At 49.1% G+C, this 18,018-nt stretch overlaps 1 protein-coding gene and 1 pseudogene across 24 annotated transcripts in view; one reads left to right on the top strand and one right to left on the bottom strand.

Annotated features, from left to right (window-relative positions):
* Window positions 1-18,018, bottom strand: part of ARHGEF7 (Rho guanine nucleotide exchange factor 7) — a 125,878-nt gene that overhangs the window by 27,675 nt on the left and 80,185 nt on the right. For 22 of the 23 annotated variants that reach the window (XR_014236904.1, XM_082365202.1, XM_082365199.1 and 19 more), the window contains 3 exons: window positions 13,549-13,643; window positions 13,225-13,320; window positions 7,493-7,615 (listed from right to left, as the gene is read on the bottom strand). Coding sequence is in view for 22 of the 23 variants with exons in the window: in XM_082365202.1 (XP_082221328.1) it covers window positions 7,493-7,615; window positions 13,225-13,320; window positions 13,549-13,643 (314 nt within the window). In the remaining variant the exon portion in view is untranslated. The remainder of the gene's footprint in view (window positions 1-7,492; window positions 7,616-13,224; window positions 13,321-13,548; window positions 13,644-18,018) is intronic. The other variant, XM_082365218.1, reaches the window with a different exon arrangement.
* On the top strand, window positions 3-7,478 carry LOC309615525 (peptidyl-prolyl cis-trans isomerase A pseudogene; annotated as a pseudogene). Its single transcript has one exon. The product of its transcript is annotated as a peptidyl-prolyl cis-trans isomerase A pseudogene (transcript).

Here is an 18,018-nt window from a genome sequence, read left to right as displayed (position 1 = left end):
CCACGCGCAGCACGCGGGGAGGGGAGGAGAGGCCACCGTTAGAGCTCAGAAGGGCCGCGCGCCCGCCCCCCCCACCAGGACTGTGAAGAACCACGCGGTGTCCCCGACGGTTCACAGCCCAACACGTGCCGGTTACCTCCCAACACCAGAGGGGAGATCCCCACACGGTTCACGTTCTCGCCCTCAGCCTGAGCAAAACCACGTGTGCATGACACAGAGCACCTGTGGTTCCCCAGCAACCCCATCACGAAAGGCCACCTCAGCGCGTCAATTTCCTGTGGAAGAGTGTGAATGTGAGTGGCCTTCTGAGAGCAAGAACAGGGCCCAGTTACCTGGAACTTCAAGACGGTAAAACGTGTAAGGAGATGCGTCCCGACTACAACGAACTGAATCGTGGCGCTGACCCTCCAGGTGCTTTAGTCCCTGAAGGCGGCTGCACGATGCAGCACGATAAAGTAACTCACATGTACTCAGGCTTTAAACTTTCCAAAGCATTTTCGCATCATCATTTCATTTAACCCTCCCAACGTGTGTGAAGAAAGTTTTCCGCATTTGTAGGTGAGGCCACCGAGTATACACTCAGAAACTAAATTAGCTTTAAAAGCATGTCTTTAATATCGTCCTCCTCCTCTGTCACCCTCACCCTCACCACTTTCCACCTAACGCTCCAGTGGCAACGCCCTCCTGAGCTGCCCCGCATCGCGCCCTGTGCCGCCCTGGGGGCTCCGGCTCAGGAAGACCCCAGGAAGGCCAGGGGCGCAGCTGTGGGTCAAGCTCTGGCACCCACACATTTGTGGCTCACGTCTGTGACTGAAACTCTGCGCTTCTGTCTCTGCACTGAGGGACAGATGACGTTTATAAAGGGTCCGTGGGAGGAAGCCAGTCTGTGCCCCTCACTGCTGCCGAGACATGTCCCTCCAGACACCGGGGACGGAGGACACCTGGACTGCAGGCTGTGAGAAGAGGCGGCACCCGGCCACTGGGAGGGCGGGACAACCTCGGGGTCCTGAAGAATCACCGAGCCCATCCCCCCCCGGGTGCGGGTCAGCTGAACCCGCCTCGCGCCTCACCTCCACCCCCAGCTGTGCGTGGCCGCCTGCCCAAGCTTCCTAGGGCTGAAAACTGCTGAAACTGCTAGTTCAAAAGCGGTGAATACGAGTCTCCTATGGTACAACCTAGAGTGACTTTCTGTGGGAGGTGTGACAGCAGAGCTGGTGCTGGCACTGCCCACCTCTTACGCTCAACCCTGCACATCGATTCTGTTGACACATTCAAAGGGGAAGGTATCTGACTCGACTAAACCAACTCAGAAATAAAAGCTTTCAAATATCAGGCTGAAAACAAATTAATCAATCACTGGGAAATCAGCCTTATGTCTCTTAAGCAGTAAGACCTCTCTCGAAGACAGCTCCTGTCTACGCTGGGGCTCGTGACAACGTGGGTGGCCTGAAGTCGGAGCGCCGTCCTGGGCTGCGTAAGAACAGTGACAGCAGAGTTAACAGCACCTGCCCTCTACCTACCTACCTACCTATATACATAGTTTTTTTCAAAAATCAACCTTTTAAAAAAATATACATACACATTTAGGAGCTATTATCAAAATCAAAGCAACTTATAAAATGGGAAAATTTTCACAAAGTCCTCGTTATAACAACTCAGCATATACAATACACATTTTTCCCATTTCCATCAGAAGGAAGGCTTCATAATGACTTCCTTCCTGCGAGACAGCCTGCCACAGTGGTGCAATTTAAAATATTTAGCACAGAAGCGGCCCAACTACTTCTAGGGCTCTATGTGCACACGCGCTTTCATAGGCAACACGACCCAACACCTCTGGGCACAGAACTCTGTGCTTCCGAAGAACGGCCTTCCCGGAAAACCACAGGGCTGGGCTTCCGAAGCCAGGCAGGCAGTGCTCCGGGACCCTGCTGTGGGTGAGCCTGGCGCTGGCACCGCCGTGCACGGTTCCACGCTCTGCCATCACCCTGCCTTCCCTCCTTGCAGGGCTCTTCCAAGCCTGACCCTCAGGGCTGCCTCCTGGCCCACCTCCCCAAGCTCGGGCAGAGGAGATGCACAGACAGGAGCGCGCGTCAGGGAGAGGGACAGAGGAGGGGCGACGGCACCGGACACGCACTGTGCATCATTCCTGCCCACGCCACCCCGGGCCTGAGACAGGGGTCATCGTGCACGTCTGCAGACGGGAGCCACTGCCAACAGCAGCCGAGCCCAGGCGGGACCCCCCTACCCACACTCGGCCGCTCCATGTCTTGCGCCCGCCACGCCCGCCCTAGCCCTCACACATTTTCACTCGGAAACGTTCGCCTCTTCAGATCAGCCCACCCATCCCTAACGTGTGAGCAGAGAGAAGTGATGGCTTTATGGAGGAGAAATTTATATTTTACCAGCATTTCTCTGAGTGTTGAACAAACGATCAAGCACAGTCCCATAAAAATGAAGCTTAATGGTACCAACAGTACATTTCGACTCCTTTAAATATAATCCAATTGGGGCCTTTTCTACCACAAGAAAAATCGTCAAAAAGTCTCTTCAGGCCATTTTTGATATTTCAGTATTATACGTGCAGTTTCATAACCATAGTTATGGCAGACAATAATGAATAAAACTAAGCAAATTATCCTCATCACCCACCCAGCCCCCAAAATTCCCTACAACTAAAAATTTATGTGGAATTTTTGCAAAAGCAAAAGTAACTTCTTTTAATATTCACATGACAGGCTTGCAATGCCAGACACGTGCACAGTTAAGGAAACAGAACTTTTTATAAATCTTTATAGATCAATGTAATATTTTCTTAGTTTTAAAAAAAAATTTAGTACTACAATAAAACAAGACAAAACGGCTGGTCACAGCTTTTCTGACAAAACAAAGGCTCTTTCAGCTTAATTTCTACTGATGCCGGCGATCGTTACACAGCGCACCTCCTCCGTATTTACTGAAATGACACCATGGGCTGCAAGACGGCAACCAGGAGAACACACCGAGAGCCATCAAGTAGCCCAGCAAAAAGCCACAATTAAAGTGCTGGAAAAAACGCAACCCGTAATTCACTCAGAACAGGCAGCCATGAGCCTATGAGGCTACTATCATATGATAAAGCAAAAGGTACACATCAGTTATAATTCAACAGAACTGGTGTTTCTTTTTTTTGCCATCCAAGGGCAGCTGAACTATTTTTTTTTTTAAACATCTTTATTGGAGTATAACTGCTTTACAATGGTGTGCGAGTTTCTGCTGTGTAACTAAGTGAATCAGCTATACATGTACATATATCCCCATATCCCCTCCCTCTTGCGTCTCCCTCCCACCCTCCCTATCCCACCCCTCTAGGTGGTCACAAAGCACCGAGCTGTTCTCCCTGTGCTATGCGCCTGCTTCCCACTAGCTATCTATTTTACATTTGGTAGTGTACGTACGTCCATGCCACCTCTCACTTGGTCCCAGCTTACCCTTCCCCCTCCCCGCGTCCTCAAGTCCATTCTCTACGTCTGCGTCTTTATTCCTGCCCTGCCAACTAGGTTCATCAGTATTGCTTTTTCAGATTCCATATATATGCATTAGCATAAGGTATTTTTCTCCTTCTGACTTACTTCACTCTGTAGGACAGACTCTAGGTCCATCCACCTCATTACAAATAACTCAATTTCATTTCTTTTTATGGCTGAGTAATATTCCATTGTATATATGTGCCACATCTTCTTTATCCATTCATCTGTCAATGGACACTCAGGTTGCTTCCACGTCCTGGCTATTGTAAATAGTGCTGCAGTGAACATTGTGGTACATGACCCTTTTGAACTATGGTTTTCTCAGGGTATGTGTCCAGTAGTGGGATTGCTGGGTCATATGGTAATTCTATTTTTAGTTTTTTAAGGAACCTCCATACTGTTCTCCATAGTGGCTCTTATCAATTTACATTCCCACCAACAGTGCAAGAGGGTTCCCTTTTCTCCACACCCTCTCCAGCATTTATGGTTTCTAGATTTTTTGATGATGGCCATTCTGACCGGTGTGAGGTGATACCTCATTGTAGTTTTGATTTGCATTTCTCTAATAATTAGTGATGTTGAGCATCTTTTCATGTGCCTCTTGGCCATCTGTATGTCTTCTTTGGTGAAATGTCTCTTTAGGTCTTCTGCCCATTTTTCAATTGGATTGTTTGTTTTTTTGATATTGAGCTCCATGAGCTGTTTGTATATTTTGGAGATTAATCCTTTGTCCGTTGTTTCATTTGCAAATATTTCCTTCCATCCTGAGGGTTGTCTTTTCGTCTTGTTTATGGTTTCCTTTGCTGTGCAAAAGCTTTTAAGTTTCATTAGGTCCCATTTGTTTATTTTTGTTTTTATTTCCCTTACTCTAGGAGGTGGGTCAAAAAGGATCTTGCTGGCTTTGCAGAGAGCACCACCCCGGAACCTCCCGCGCTGCCCAAACATAGTCAACCCTGCCGTGTTCTCTGACATCGCTGTCAACGGCGAGCCCTTGGGCCGCGTCTCCTTCGAGGTAAGGGACCTGGAAACCAAGAAGTGACTGCTCATCCAATCCATAAAGCTATGTTAACACACTGGAGCTGTTTGCAGACAAAGTTCCAAAGACAGCAGAAAACTTTTGTGCTCTGAGCACTGGGGAGAAAGGCTTTGGTTATAAAGGTTCCTGCTTTCACAGAATAATTCCGGGATTTATGTGCCAGGATGGTGACTTCACACGCCATAATGACACTGGTGGCAAGTCCATCTATGGGGAGAAATTTGATGATGAGAATTTCCTCCTGAAGCATACGGGTCCTGGCACCTTGTCCACGGCAAATGCTGGCCCCAACACACACGGGTCCCAGTTTTTCATCTGCACTGCCAAGACTGAGTGATTGGATGGCCAGCATGTGGTCTTTGGCAAGGTGGAAGAGGGCATGAATACTGTGGGAGCCATGGAGCGCTTTGGGTCCAGGAATGGCAAGACCAGAAGGAAGAGCACCATTGCTGACTGTGGACAAATCTAATAATAAATCTGACTTGTGTTTTATCTTTAAAAAAAAATAAAAAGGATCTTGCTGTGATTTATGTCACAGAGTAGAACTGATGGTTCTGTATATACATTTTCAAGATTCATACTCAGAATTCAAACTAACACAATGTAAGGATCGTAAGACTGCAAATAAGACTTTAAAACTGCAAAACACTATGTTTAAATCAATGCTGAAAAAGTATATTGACATATATACACTAACATGTATAAAATAGATAATAAGAACCCGCTGTATAAAAAAAAATTAAATTAAATTAAAAAAGAAAAAAGTATATTTAAGCAAAAAAAGATTAATCTATCCCTAACTGTGGCGGCTTTAAGACAAACATGGGGAAACGGGAAAGAGGCTACAAGCTAGGGTCCCAGAATGGAACGTGAAGGCCGACAGAGGCCACCAGCCCCCCGTGAGCCTCCTCTCAATCCCCCGACTTATGCCTCAGAAGCGGGCTCTGAGCTGCGGGCGGAGCGGGCGCCGTTGCTGCCCCGGGGCCTCAGGAGGGCACACAGGCCGCGCATCCTGCGGCCGCCACGCTCTCCCGCCGTCTCCGGGCTCAGTCCCCGAGCCTGACCTCAGTCCCCCCGCCTCCCGCTCCGGGACTCGCCACGTGGAGGAGGGCAGAGGTCGCCACTCAGAACCGCATCTGTATTCTCTCCCTGCTATTCTGGGAAAAAGCTCCACTGAGGTTTCAGCTACGACACAAGCAGTCGTTAAAGTAATAGTACAGAAGAGAGGGAAACAGCACACGCTTGCGAGCATTCCTCTTGAACGTCTAAACATTTTAGGAAACTTCAACAGTCTGAACGGCTTTAAATGTCGCCTTCGGCACAGAGCCTCACGTCCACCCTCTTTTCAGACTTTCAACCCATCCCTAGGGGATCAACCCCTGACCAAAAAGGGGGAAGGAGCGAGCAAAATTAAAAAGGTGTGCAATTTTACCCTAACATTCTATTTGCAGTTTATCTCCCCCGTGGCTGTGTCAGTATTTCCTGAGGAATTTTCAGAGACTCAAATGTAATCTCCGCATTTCACCGGTGTGGAAATTCCATTTAACTTGTCATTCCCAGGAGTGGACGCCGGAGCATGTAACTGCATCCATGCTTCACGGTTTAACTAGGAAGGCACATGCTAACACTGCCCACACTCCCAGAAGCGTGAGGAAGAAGAAGACCCGACGGGTTTTTCATCTCTGTGGTCACCGTGTATCCTAATCTCTCTTCTTTCCATCACCGTGTCAAAGACTGCTTGCTTCGCTGCAGGACTGGAAATGCTTTACTACAAATGGAGGTTCAGTATCTAAGCGCACGGAGAAGCAGTAAACACCCAGAGTCTAGATAAGATAATAAAGCAATTCGCACTTATTGAGGCTTCATCGTGCTCACTCAGTCCTGACAGTCTACATGTTCTGCTTCACGCCTACTGTACCCTATGGCCAGCGCTCTCAGAGGAGAGGGTGACCTCCTGGGACCCATCTGCTTCAGAGAGGCAGTCAGGGCTCAAAACAGGTCTGACGGACGCAGAGGCCCCGCCACCAGGCCCACACAACACAGGCACCCTCAGAGGGGTGCTACGCTGGAACCTGAGCTCAATCTCAGCGATGCCTGCTTCCCAGCACAGTTTCTAAGCTTTAAACCGAAACACTTAGTAAGCTGACACTAAATATTTAAATCACAAGCGCAGTGGCGTTTACCCTGATGCGACTAACACAATTTCTTCATTTATGGTTTAAACAATGATTGAACTGCTATTTATGGCTGAACTGCTGTTTCCAGAAGCAACCATAAATACTTTCTAGAACACTTATTAATACAAACGTGTGCCCTTCTGGGAGCAGAAACAGAGCCTCATCGCCCACTCCATCTGCAGGCCGAGCCCGTGGTCCTCGCCGCTGCCCAGGGCGCCCGGCCCTCCTCCAGTACACAGGCATGGCCTTGTCTTACCAAACAAGCAGGAAATCAATCTGTCCGTTGTTTCACTTGTTTCACCGCTGCTTCGGGGTGAAAAGCTAAAGCTAATGGTCTCCAACTTAATGTTTTCCTAAAAAATCCAGGCCTCACTGTAAATGGACATTTAGTCCTACAGCAAATGTACTTCTGTCTCACGTGGTCTGGTGTTTACGCGCTGAGAAACGAGATTCCAGCAGCCCGGACTCAGCCTGCAGCCACATTCCAGAACACTTACCAGCTCCCTCAACCCACTGTCCAAAGGGTCCGAGCTGAAGGGGAGACTTCAAAACACATCCTTTTCTATCATAAAAGCACTAAGCAGGATTTCAAAGACTTCCCACCAGTACTTCTCAGGCACTAATTTCGAGGGTAATTAAAATTATCATCTTTGAATAAATGTGTGAATGTTCACACTACATTGCACGTAATATCTGACAGAAACAAGCTGCTCCAGGGGGGACCCCATGACGCCCCTCCCTGCTCGGGGAGGCAAATCCCGGAGACGCACCTGTGCTCCGTGAGGACGCTCACTGCAGATGGGTGGTTGGCACAATACGCAAGGTACAAGGTCTTCATCTGCGGCATCAGGTTTAAAAAGCAGCCTCCGACTCTCTGCTGAGCTTCGGGCATCCTGGAGAGGAGAGGCACAAGGGAACCATCCTGAGTGCCACAGACAGTAGTGAACGTGGGAACCATGCGGGAGGAGGGCCTGTGCACCACCCCACAGAAACGACACACACAAGTCCCAGACTGTATGTGCTCCGACCACGAGCCAGCGGGGGTAGGGACCTGCCTCGGAAGCCGCTCTGCCATAAAGCAGCCAACCAAGCCCGTCCTTTTCTCCAGCATCCAGACGCCAGGACCTGTGCGCAAGTCCAGGATTCCTTGGGCAGTGAGAAAAATAATGTCATGAAGCCTTAAATTGTGTGTAAAATAAGGAGAAATATAACATGTGGTTACTTGGTCGGTAAGGTTTTCTACTGAAGGAGCATCAAGACAGGCAGATGAGAAAAACAACAGCCCTCTTTCCCTTTGGGCAAAGGCTTGGAGAGAATCGGCGGTAGGCAGAGAGACAAGCACGCCAACGAAACCTACAGGCAATCGTCATCATCATCATCATCATCATCATCATCATCATCATCATCATCATCATCACCATCACCATCACCATCATCACCATCATCACTGACGTGGGGAAAAGACTCGTCCAGAGCAGGAGAGGCGCCTTAATCCTGGGGGAGGACGGGCCAGCTGTCAACAGCACTTCCATAACGCAGCGGCCTAACCCTGACCGGGCGTGTGCTTCTTAGTGCGAGTTTCACTGCTCAGTTCATTGATTCAGCTCTGAAGCCAAAGTAAGCTAGCATCTGCACTTTCAGCAGACTCTTCTCCAGTGTGAACTTAGCCCTAAGTGGGTTTCTAATAGCCTTCAGGGATTAGTCACAGTTCCGTGTATCTGCAGGAGAAACAGTCACTGACTCAACAAATTAACTTCAACCATTCATTCAGGCACCGCGAACAGATTAAAAACAGAGAAAGAAATGATCTCTACCTTAAAAGTGACTGCAGTCTTTTAGGGGAATACAAAACAAGTTCAAAAATAAACTGACTATAAGACAGAGATGATGTCTCAATTTTCTGAGACACAAACCGCAGCACCCCTCAGAGGAGGACAGCACACACCTCCAGGAGAGGGACAAAGGCCAGCATCCTTTCCAAGTCACCAAGGACCAGGCATCACACACAGCCAAGAATGCCTTCCTCAAAGACACACTGAGACGACCTGCTTGCTACCAGGATCCAGACACCTAAGACACATCTATTGAGACTATTACACACTGACATTTGAGCAGGTGATGGCCATACGCAGACACAGGGAAACAGGAGGAGGCTGGCTTCTACAACGAGAAATCCAGCAGGGAACCCCGACTGCCCAGCTGAGGGGACTGAAAGCAACGGCAATGATGGGATGTCACAGTTTGGCCAATAAAAACAGAACACTGCCGGAGACAGGGCACAGGGAGACTAGAGATGCACTATCTAAACGATGAAGTTACTGCGACCGCATACACACTGCTCGGTGCCGGGCTATACGCTGTCATGACGTCATTTCCCACCTGGTCCAACACCACAGCCGCGAGGCACTCAAAGGAGAATGTAGTTAAAATCTAGGTCTAGGGATTTTCATTTCTTACATGTCCATGAATTATATACGGACAATGACTTCACTATACAAGGTTTTCTTTCTCTTTTTCTTTTCTTTCCTTCCTTCCTTCCTTTTTCTTTCTTTCTTTTGACCTGTTGCACCTTGGCCCTAGAGTTTTATGACCTCTCTCAGCCCAGTTCTGCAGGAATTCACTACACTTGCCCCCCATCAGTTTATAAAACCCTCATAATCCATCAACTTGCCAGAAGGCACCAGCAGACGGAGCTCAGAAAGGTTACATGAGCGGTCCTAACACGGAGCCCAGGTCTTGTGCCAACACGCCTCACACGTAACACCGTCGAGAGCACTGAAATAACGGGGCATGCAAAACTCACAAAGATCATCAACACGGAATATGACTTAAGAACAGAAAAGAGGATTTTCATTGTGGTTCTCTCCTGTGCTTCTAGAGGTGGCTTTTAGAGCACGACAACGTGCAGGCAGGGCCCCCACTGGGGTGTGGAGGCCACAGGGCTACCTGTCAGCCACGTCTACCTGCAGCCTCCTGGTGGCCCAACGCCCAGCTCTGACAGTGGGTACAGGGTCAGCAGTGGTCTGGTAAGTATGGTTTTATCACTGATCTGATGACAAGAGGGATGTTACTAATGGCCTGATAACAGGTGGTTGTTACCAATCAGTGGTCTGATAAGGGGGGGTGTTATCAACCGAGGATCTGATAACAGGTGAGGTGTTATCAATGGTCTGATAATAACAGGCGGGTGACACAAACAGTCCAGCCAATAGTCTCTGTAGCAAGAGGGGATAGCCAAGGGCCTTTCTCCTTCCCTAGACTGAAAAGGAATGAATCCCAGGAAAAACCTGAGACATCAGAACTGCTACACCATTTTCCCCCAGATCACATTTATTCCTGCTGGTAACGCTAGTTGGACAGAGAGGGGGTTCACAGTCCGGTAACCACCAATTTCCAAGGGGAGACGAAGATCAGCACGAGGGCACAGCTACCCGCTAGGTGAACCTCAGCATGCAGTTCGGCAGACGGCATCGAGAGAGATGTCTACACGAGTGCCACAGTGCCCACTCATAGGAGCCTCAGGGGCCACCGGCAGCCCCCGGCAAGTCCTCTCCTGCTGAACCCCAAACCCTAAACGTGGACGACCCTCTTAAGGGTGCCAGAGCCCCGGGAAGGGGCAGCATCTGAGGCTCTGGCGGGAGGAGTCCCTTCCCACCGGCCAGCAGCTCTCTCAGGCTCCCCCCCAGCCCCGGGCCATCTGCCCGTGTCCCCGCACACGCCACTGGTCTGCCTCACTTTCTAAATTCCCTAGACTCTTAAGGTTCTAGTGCTGGACATGTGCTTTGAAATCACGTTTCTATGGAATCTTGCAGTCTCAACAAGTAAGGAAATTATGGCAAGAGCTACTCAGGGGCCTCCCAGGTGACAGCATGGCGGGCCAGGGGCAGAAGGTCAGTTTCTGACACTGAGTCCACCGTGGAGACTCCGCCACTGAGGTGAGAGGTGATTCCCATGACCGGAATCACCTGGGTCAGCGTGCCATCAACCCCAAATCACCTCCAAATAAGCTCAAGTCCTACGCTCTGCTCTTTAATAAGGACGGCCCAGGCAAAACCCGAAGTGTGCTCTGCGTCTAAGCCACTCTATTCTACAAAGTCGAATATTATCTCTGTATCACCCATGCTTGCTATTATTTGGATGGTTCAAAAAAACAACTTTCAAACAAAATGAACTACATCCTCTAGTTCAAATTTGTATTTTGATAATAATCTAAAACAAATACTATTTTAGTGTGAAAATGTTACAGTAATGGTCCGTTATAAAAATGAATTTATTTATACCTTAAGATATGCTTTATAATTAACTTTTAAACAAAATCAATACACAATGTGTATTTAACCAATAGCAATTACATTAAATGCTTATTTATTAAATATTTTCTTCGATAAGCTGAAGCGCTACAATATATAAGAGAACTGATGGGAACTCAGTCTACAATACACTAAAAAGTAGTCTGCAAGTAAACAAAGCGCAAATGTGCATGTAAACAAACGCGGGGAGAGCGGGGAGAGGGGCAGGCTGTGACCAGGACTGACCGTGTCCACTGGGCTGAAGGAGCCAGCGGGATTTCAGTTAGAGGGGCAGCAGGAGGAAGCGGATCCAAACGGAGGGGACAGCAGGGAGGGCCGGGCGGGGAGTCACCTCTCAGCACCCCTGCTCCCCGCCCCGGGGGTGGTGGGCAGTGACAGAGGCCTGCTTTCTGAGCTGCGGCACAAGGCGGGGAAGGAGCGGGAGAGACGGGCGGGAGCCCATCGGGGAGGGACCCTGTCAGACTGCCACCACTCAGAAACTCATCTCCTAACTTAGCTCTCCCCGCATGAGGCGGCCTGCACAAGCACCTCGAAGGCCAGTCCATAAAACACAGCTGTGAAGCGACACGTGAGTAACCGGGCGCCACCCAAAGCTCCTGAGCAGAGTTCGGACCAGAGGCTGGGGGAGAAGTGGACACGCAGCAGGCCACCTGGAGGTCGAGGCCTGGTCAGGAGTCCGTGCGGGACGCAGGGAGGACGAGGCCGGCCTGAGCCAGGGCAGTGTCAGCACAAGGGCAGGGCAGACGCTACCACAAGAAAGAGAACTCCTTTCAGGCAAGAAGAACGCTTGGAAAGAGGATACCAGCTACAAGAGCTCTGGGCGTGGGGTGATCCGTGAGGGAGGGAGAACAGGAGAACCAGCAAACGCATGAACGAACGAATGCATGAGCACACAAGTAAGTGATGAGACAGGCTGGACCACCACCCCCTGACAAGGGCGGCTGGCACAAGCTGCGGGGACCTCGGGGAACACGCTTGATCCTAGAAAACCCAACCGTCGCGACATTCCGTCTAAAGTAACTTTTACAAAAGAGAAGTCAATTTTACGAACAGGAAGGGTTTCTAGCTACTCGATGGAAGTCACCCTACAAGGTGCCCGAGGGCAGGGCGGCCCAGCCCTGCCCTGAGGCTCCCCTCCTGCCTCACGGGCTGAAGCCGCAGCCCACTCCCCCCTTGGGGCGCTCTCCCCCTCTAGAACCCTAACCCCACATTTGGGCTTGGCTCCCATTCCTGGCACAGAGCTCCTAAAACCCCTGTCATTTCCTGAGTGACAGGAGCGTCTTCTGTTACCCATACCGCGCCCCTTTAACCACACCGGGGCTTGGGCTGATCCCCCAGACGGCTTCAGGATGGGGGGGGGCCTGCCGGGGGAACCCACCACGTGATTGGAGCGTGGGGACTTCAGCCCACCCCAGACCTCCACGGAGGGGAGAGGGGCCTGAGACTGGGAGGATCGCCAGCGGCCGACGATGTATTTAATCAACCTCGGCTCTGTAACGAGACCGCCGTAAAAACCCCCAAATGCCGGGGCGCTGGGACTCCGGGGCTTCCGGGCTGCTGGACACATGAAGGTGCTGGAAGGGTGGCCCCCAGGGAGGGCATGGGAGCAATGTGGCCGCCCACACGGTGGCACGTAAGGCACGAAGCCATGGGCACCCCAGGCCCTGCTACACGCCGTGCTCTCTCCCTCTTCACGGGTTCTACACCCCTGCTTCCCCGACCCCGCTGGCCCCAAGCCAAAGAATCACCACTCAGGGAAGCCTTTCTTCTTTTTCTAAATAGTCAGTAGATCCCTCCTATGAAGATAGTCTAAAACACAGCTTTTACTATAAAAGTTGATACACCCCAAAGATTCAAAATAACCTAGTTTCCAGGGACTTCCCTGGCGCAGTCAGTGGTTAAGACTTTGCCTTCCAATGCAGGGGGTGAAGGTTCGATCCCTGGTCAGGGAACTAAGATCCCACATGCCTCGCAGCCAAAAAAAAAAAAAAACCAAAACATAAAACAGAAGCAATATTGTAACGAATTCAATAAAGACATTAAAAATGGTCCACATCAAAAATAAATAAATAAATAAATAACCTAGTTTCCACCTTTAGAAATGTGAATTCTAAAATTATGCTAAACCTGATCCTTTAAGTACCATTTATATCAATCAATCTGAATTTTGCAATTTTTAGCATCTTACTTACTTGGTACATTCTTCTAAAGACTGTACAAGCATTTGCTGGAAAGAACATATTTCTTCTAGATTTCCCATTAAATATGAAGTGTTTGCTGAACTTAACCTAGAGCCGAGAAAACAACAGGAGAAATAAGTGAGCAGTTTTACTTACATTCCTCTCCTCTCCCAGCCCAGCACCCTATTAAAAGTCTAATAATAAACAAATTGCTCATGTCTATGGGAAACTGCTGCTAATTCTGTTCCAGTAGCTCAGCCTCTATTCTCTGAAAATACGAAGGAAAGGCCAAGGTGACGACTCTTCCACACTTGACACAATTATCATCTAACTTACTTCTCAGTGGTCTGCAGTGGCCGTAGATAGGTTGAAAGCACAGTCTGAAGTTCTTTAGAATATTCATTTTCTGTTTCCAAAATATTCTGTAGCACCTACGATAAATGATAAATAAGTATTATTTGACATTAAGATGTATAAGCTTTGGCAAGTTCATCACCATTGTTCAATTCACACTGTTGCTTCTATGTAATACTAATTTGTTTGATATCATCAGTCACTCCCTGTGATTAACTACTAAATCCATGTCATGAACTGTTACCAAGGCTACACAACTGACTTCATCCCACTGCCAAGCACATTTGACACAGGTATACCTAGAATGAGGCCAGAATGAATTCATCATCAGATAAGTAACGCCAAGTCCGTTTAGAAAAAAAGAAGGAAGCACTGATCATCGCAACAGCGTGGACGCGTGGATGAATCTCTACAACACTGTGTTGCGTGAAAGAAGCCGTTCACAACAAGGACATTCCGCACAGTCCATCTACAGCAAGTCCAGGAACAGGCAAAACTAACCTACGATGGCAGAAGTCAAAAGGCGGGGGTGGGAGGGAGTGACAAAGGGGAAAGGGGCGTGAGATAAATTTCTGGAGTAATGGACAAGTTCTACGTCATGGTTTGGGTAGCTGTTACACAGATACATATACCTATCAAAGCTCACTGACCTGTACCCTTAAAATCTATGCATTTTGACATACAGAAAGTATATCAACTTAAAAAAACATGAAGTTTACCCTTTAGATGGCGTCTAGTAAACCTCAGTCCGTTTCTGGGAACCTCAGACCTTCATTAGAGAAGATGATCGTCTCAGATCATCCTATACACATTAAAAATTAAAGGTCTACCAGTGTAAAGCAACCTTTATATAGCCACCATTGTATTTAAAGATAGGAGGATAATTAGAAATCAACCTTGACATTAAAATGTTTCCTGATACCCTATAGCAAATATAGCCAAAATCAGTTAACAACTCTTAAAAACATAAACATAAGTGCAAAACAGCAGAACTAAAAACACGTGCCCCTTTCCATCAGCAATCGCCAAGAGCAAAGCTCCTCCCTGGGCAGGGCGGGACGGCTCCGGGTCTGCAGGTAGAGCCCGATGGAGCCCAGGTGTAAAGGTGGCCTTCTACTAACTCCCGATGCACGCTACACTCTGGGCACCGAGCAAGGTGTCCTACCCATAGTATCTCCAATCCTCGCAAAAACCTTCCTTTTACAGAGGAAAACAGGAAAGCAGAGAGAGGTTAAGTAACTTATCCAGAGCCAGAATGTGAGCCTTCAGCTGACCCTGCACTGCCCTGCGCTGCCTTCTCCAGCCACAGGCTAATGGCTCCAGTGGAAGCAAGTAAGATCCCTTCCTCAGCTATGGTTTCCATCCCACTCTGCTAGAGAGCCAGCATCTTCTTCAATCAGAAAATCGTACTATGTATATTTTCTGAGGATCTACTGCATGAGCTAAAATGTGCTGTCCGTCTTCCAAAACTGACACATCATCCTAAGTTAACCCTGCAAAAGAAATTATACAGAATAAAGATATCAAACACGCTCGGTTTTCTCCGATTTTTGATAATCAAAATGTATGTCTAAACGTTTAAGAAAAAAGTAATCATTAAGCTAGATTTCAACATTAATACAAGCAACACGGATTATTATTCTGCTCACTGCTGTTTTCTGCATTCTCGAGGAGAGTACAGTCATTCATGAGTAAATGCAACCCTGATTAGATAACTCACATACTACACTATGTAAGATGAAGAGAATCAGGCTCTTTCACTCTGACTCTCAGCTCTGGTTTCGCCCCTGAATGGACCTATTCACAGATGCCTGGTGGAGGGGGCGGGTGGAGGGGGAGGGGTTTCTCCAGGAGACCCTCCCTTTGTGGGGAAATGTGGGTGCTGATCTTACAGTTACAACGCCTCCCCTCAAAGAAATACTCGGTGGACCCAAGGGTCAAAAGACTGGAGAACAGAGAGCACAGAGTAGCCCTGCCACTGCACCACCAGAGCACACACTTGAATCCACATCTTACCCTGCAGAATGACGTGAAGCAAGCCAAGCATAATGAGTCCCTGAACTAAAAAAAAATTAAAATTTAAATCTGTCACAGGTGTGTAAGACAAAAAGCCTTTTTTTAATGTGAAAATGAACATTAAACTATGATTTCATGTCTCAATTACAACTGTTAGGAACTATTAGCAACACTGCTTAGGACATGCTCAGAAACCTCTACACCTATTTTCTAAAACAGAAAAGCAGTTCCTGTGCGATGGAAGAGGAAAATCCCTGCGTGGCAACATCAGGAGCATGCGCACAAGAAGAAGAAAACGACACTTCTTCAATCGCGGCATTAAGCAGAGCAAGCACAGACAAAAGCTTCCCAGAGAATGTACCAGAAGCAATGCCAAAGAAAAGACTGCACCGATTATGACAGTTAAGTTGGTTAATGTCAACTACTAGTTGTAAACGTGATCTTCAAGTAAGTGCTCAAGTCAAGCTCTATAGTAATCCCACCCAAACCATCCAAGTTACACTTAGCTTTTCACAAACACACGACCAAGACTTGCTAAGTGAGTCATGCTGGCGCCGACCATCCACCCTGCCAGGAGGCCACATGTCCCTCCCCGGGGTCAGCGGCACGTCTGTGTGCTCCAGCCATCACCTGTCTCCCCTTTCTTGACTTCTGCGCACTCTGGCTGCTGCAGGACCCCATGAGACCTCACAGCCCGGCTGCCACAGCTCCATCACACAAAGGCTGGTCCAGAGAACGCGAGCAGCTTTCACAGGAAGAGCAGCCTTTGCTCGGCACCGTGAGGAACAGCCGGGCTGAGCCCAGCCGACACACGCTCTCCCCGAGGCGGGAGGCGTGGAGAGCCCAGTCGGGTCAAACAATGGTGCCACACAGGAGGACGACATTGGGCAAGCCACACAGACAATCCCTGAACTGTCAGCCGTTACAGCAAAGCAAAACAAAGGACCGACTCATTACCCTGCAGACCACAGAAACTCACTCCATTATTGCCAGGGAAGGAGCGTTGAGCACCGCTCATTTTACAAACGAGTCACAACTTCCAGTGCAAATTTTGGTAGCTGCCATATGTGCTATTTTATGTGTCATTGATACTCCTTTAAAAATAAATAACTGATTTACGTGTAAGAGAAAAAACAGTAACATTAAGTCATCTGATCCAGATACAATAAAAGATTATCATCACAAACTAAAACCCAATTTCAAAACCATGAGCCTGGTTCAGAAACACAGTAGGAAACACTCAAGAATGGCACAGCTATTCTTACCCCTCTCCCACCCACCGAACTAGCCCCCTGAACCACAAGGAAAAATAACCATCGCACATTTCCTTTCAGCCTGGTCTACTTAAACTGTATTTTAGGGGTTAAAGTTTCAAAAAGTAAGAGAGGACTTGAAGCCGCTCCTAGCTACCCGCCCCGAGGGAAAGGAGAGGAAGGAAGGACAGGCAGGGCAGGAAGCTGTGCCTGCAGCCCTGCCCGCCCCCCAGAGCCAGAGGCACGAGGACAGGGCAGCGGCGAGCCCACTCCCCAGCCCCACTGGCAGCCGCTGACGTGACGCAGCGCGCTGATTTCTGCGTGTTCTTAGCACTTCACAACAACAACTCGCAGAGAGAGTCTGGGGGGCGGGGCACGCAAAATGTGTACGTTACTGTGCCTTTTAGAAGGAGTTACGTTACTTCAGGATTTCTAAACTTGGGAGTTCACGAGGTCTTGGGATGTATTTCCTCCGAATGCTGCAGGTTTACTACGCAAGAGCTCCAGCAGAAGCTGCAGGGCCGCTCTGGTCTGTGTCAGCCAGGGGCTGGCCCTGGGAGCCAGCAGACCCGGGCGCGAGCCCCAGCTCTGCCAGGTCTTCACCAAAGGGCTCTTACTGGTTTGTGACAGGTACTCAGAGTCCACTCCCTGACCTCAGGTAGGAGGCACCTTACAAAGCACCTCGTACAGCCTTCCAACCCAAACCCGCGCAAGTCCTACTGGGAGCCCCTTCACGTGACTCCACTCTTCAGGAAGTGACTAGTTCACAAGACGGCCCTTCCCACGACTGAAGAGCTCAACCCTTCCTTCCTTCACAGGCCCAGCCTCAGCTGCTACTCTACCCAGCTCCTGCTACCACCGGGGAATCTCCACCTATGTAAGACGAGGAAACTACATAAACACAGTGGGAGCAGACTCTGTCAAAGACGCCAGCAGGCCCCTCGCGGTCGGTGAGAATGGGGGTGGGATACAGGGGAGGAGGGCACAGCTCCCCAGAGGGCACAGGGAGCTGAGCTGCCGTCCCGGGTGAGAGGCATAATGGGCCTGAGCCTCGTACGGGCCCCGGGCGGAGACACCAGACGTCAGGCCTGAGAAGCGGTCTTGGCTAAGGTGGGCGAGGTAAAGGGACCATAAAGGATAAAAGAAGCCAAAGCAGTGTTTGCGGTCAGCGTGGCTCTAGGCC

Source organism: Balaenoptera borealis, assembly GCF_965194805.1.
Source record: "Balaenoptera borealis genome assembly, chromosome: 18".
Taxonomy (NCBI): domain Eukaryota; kingdom Metazoa; phylum Chordata; class Mammalia; order Artiodactyla; family Balaenopteridae; genus Balaenoptera; species Balaenoptera borealis.
Note: the sequence above shows the minus strand (reverse complement) of the source record. Positions and strands in the feature narration are given on the sequence as shown.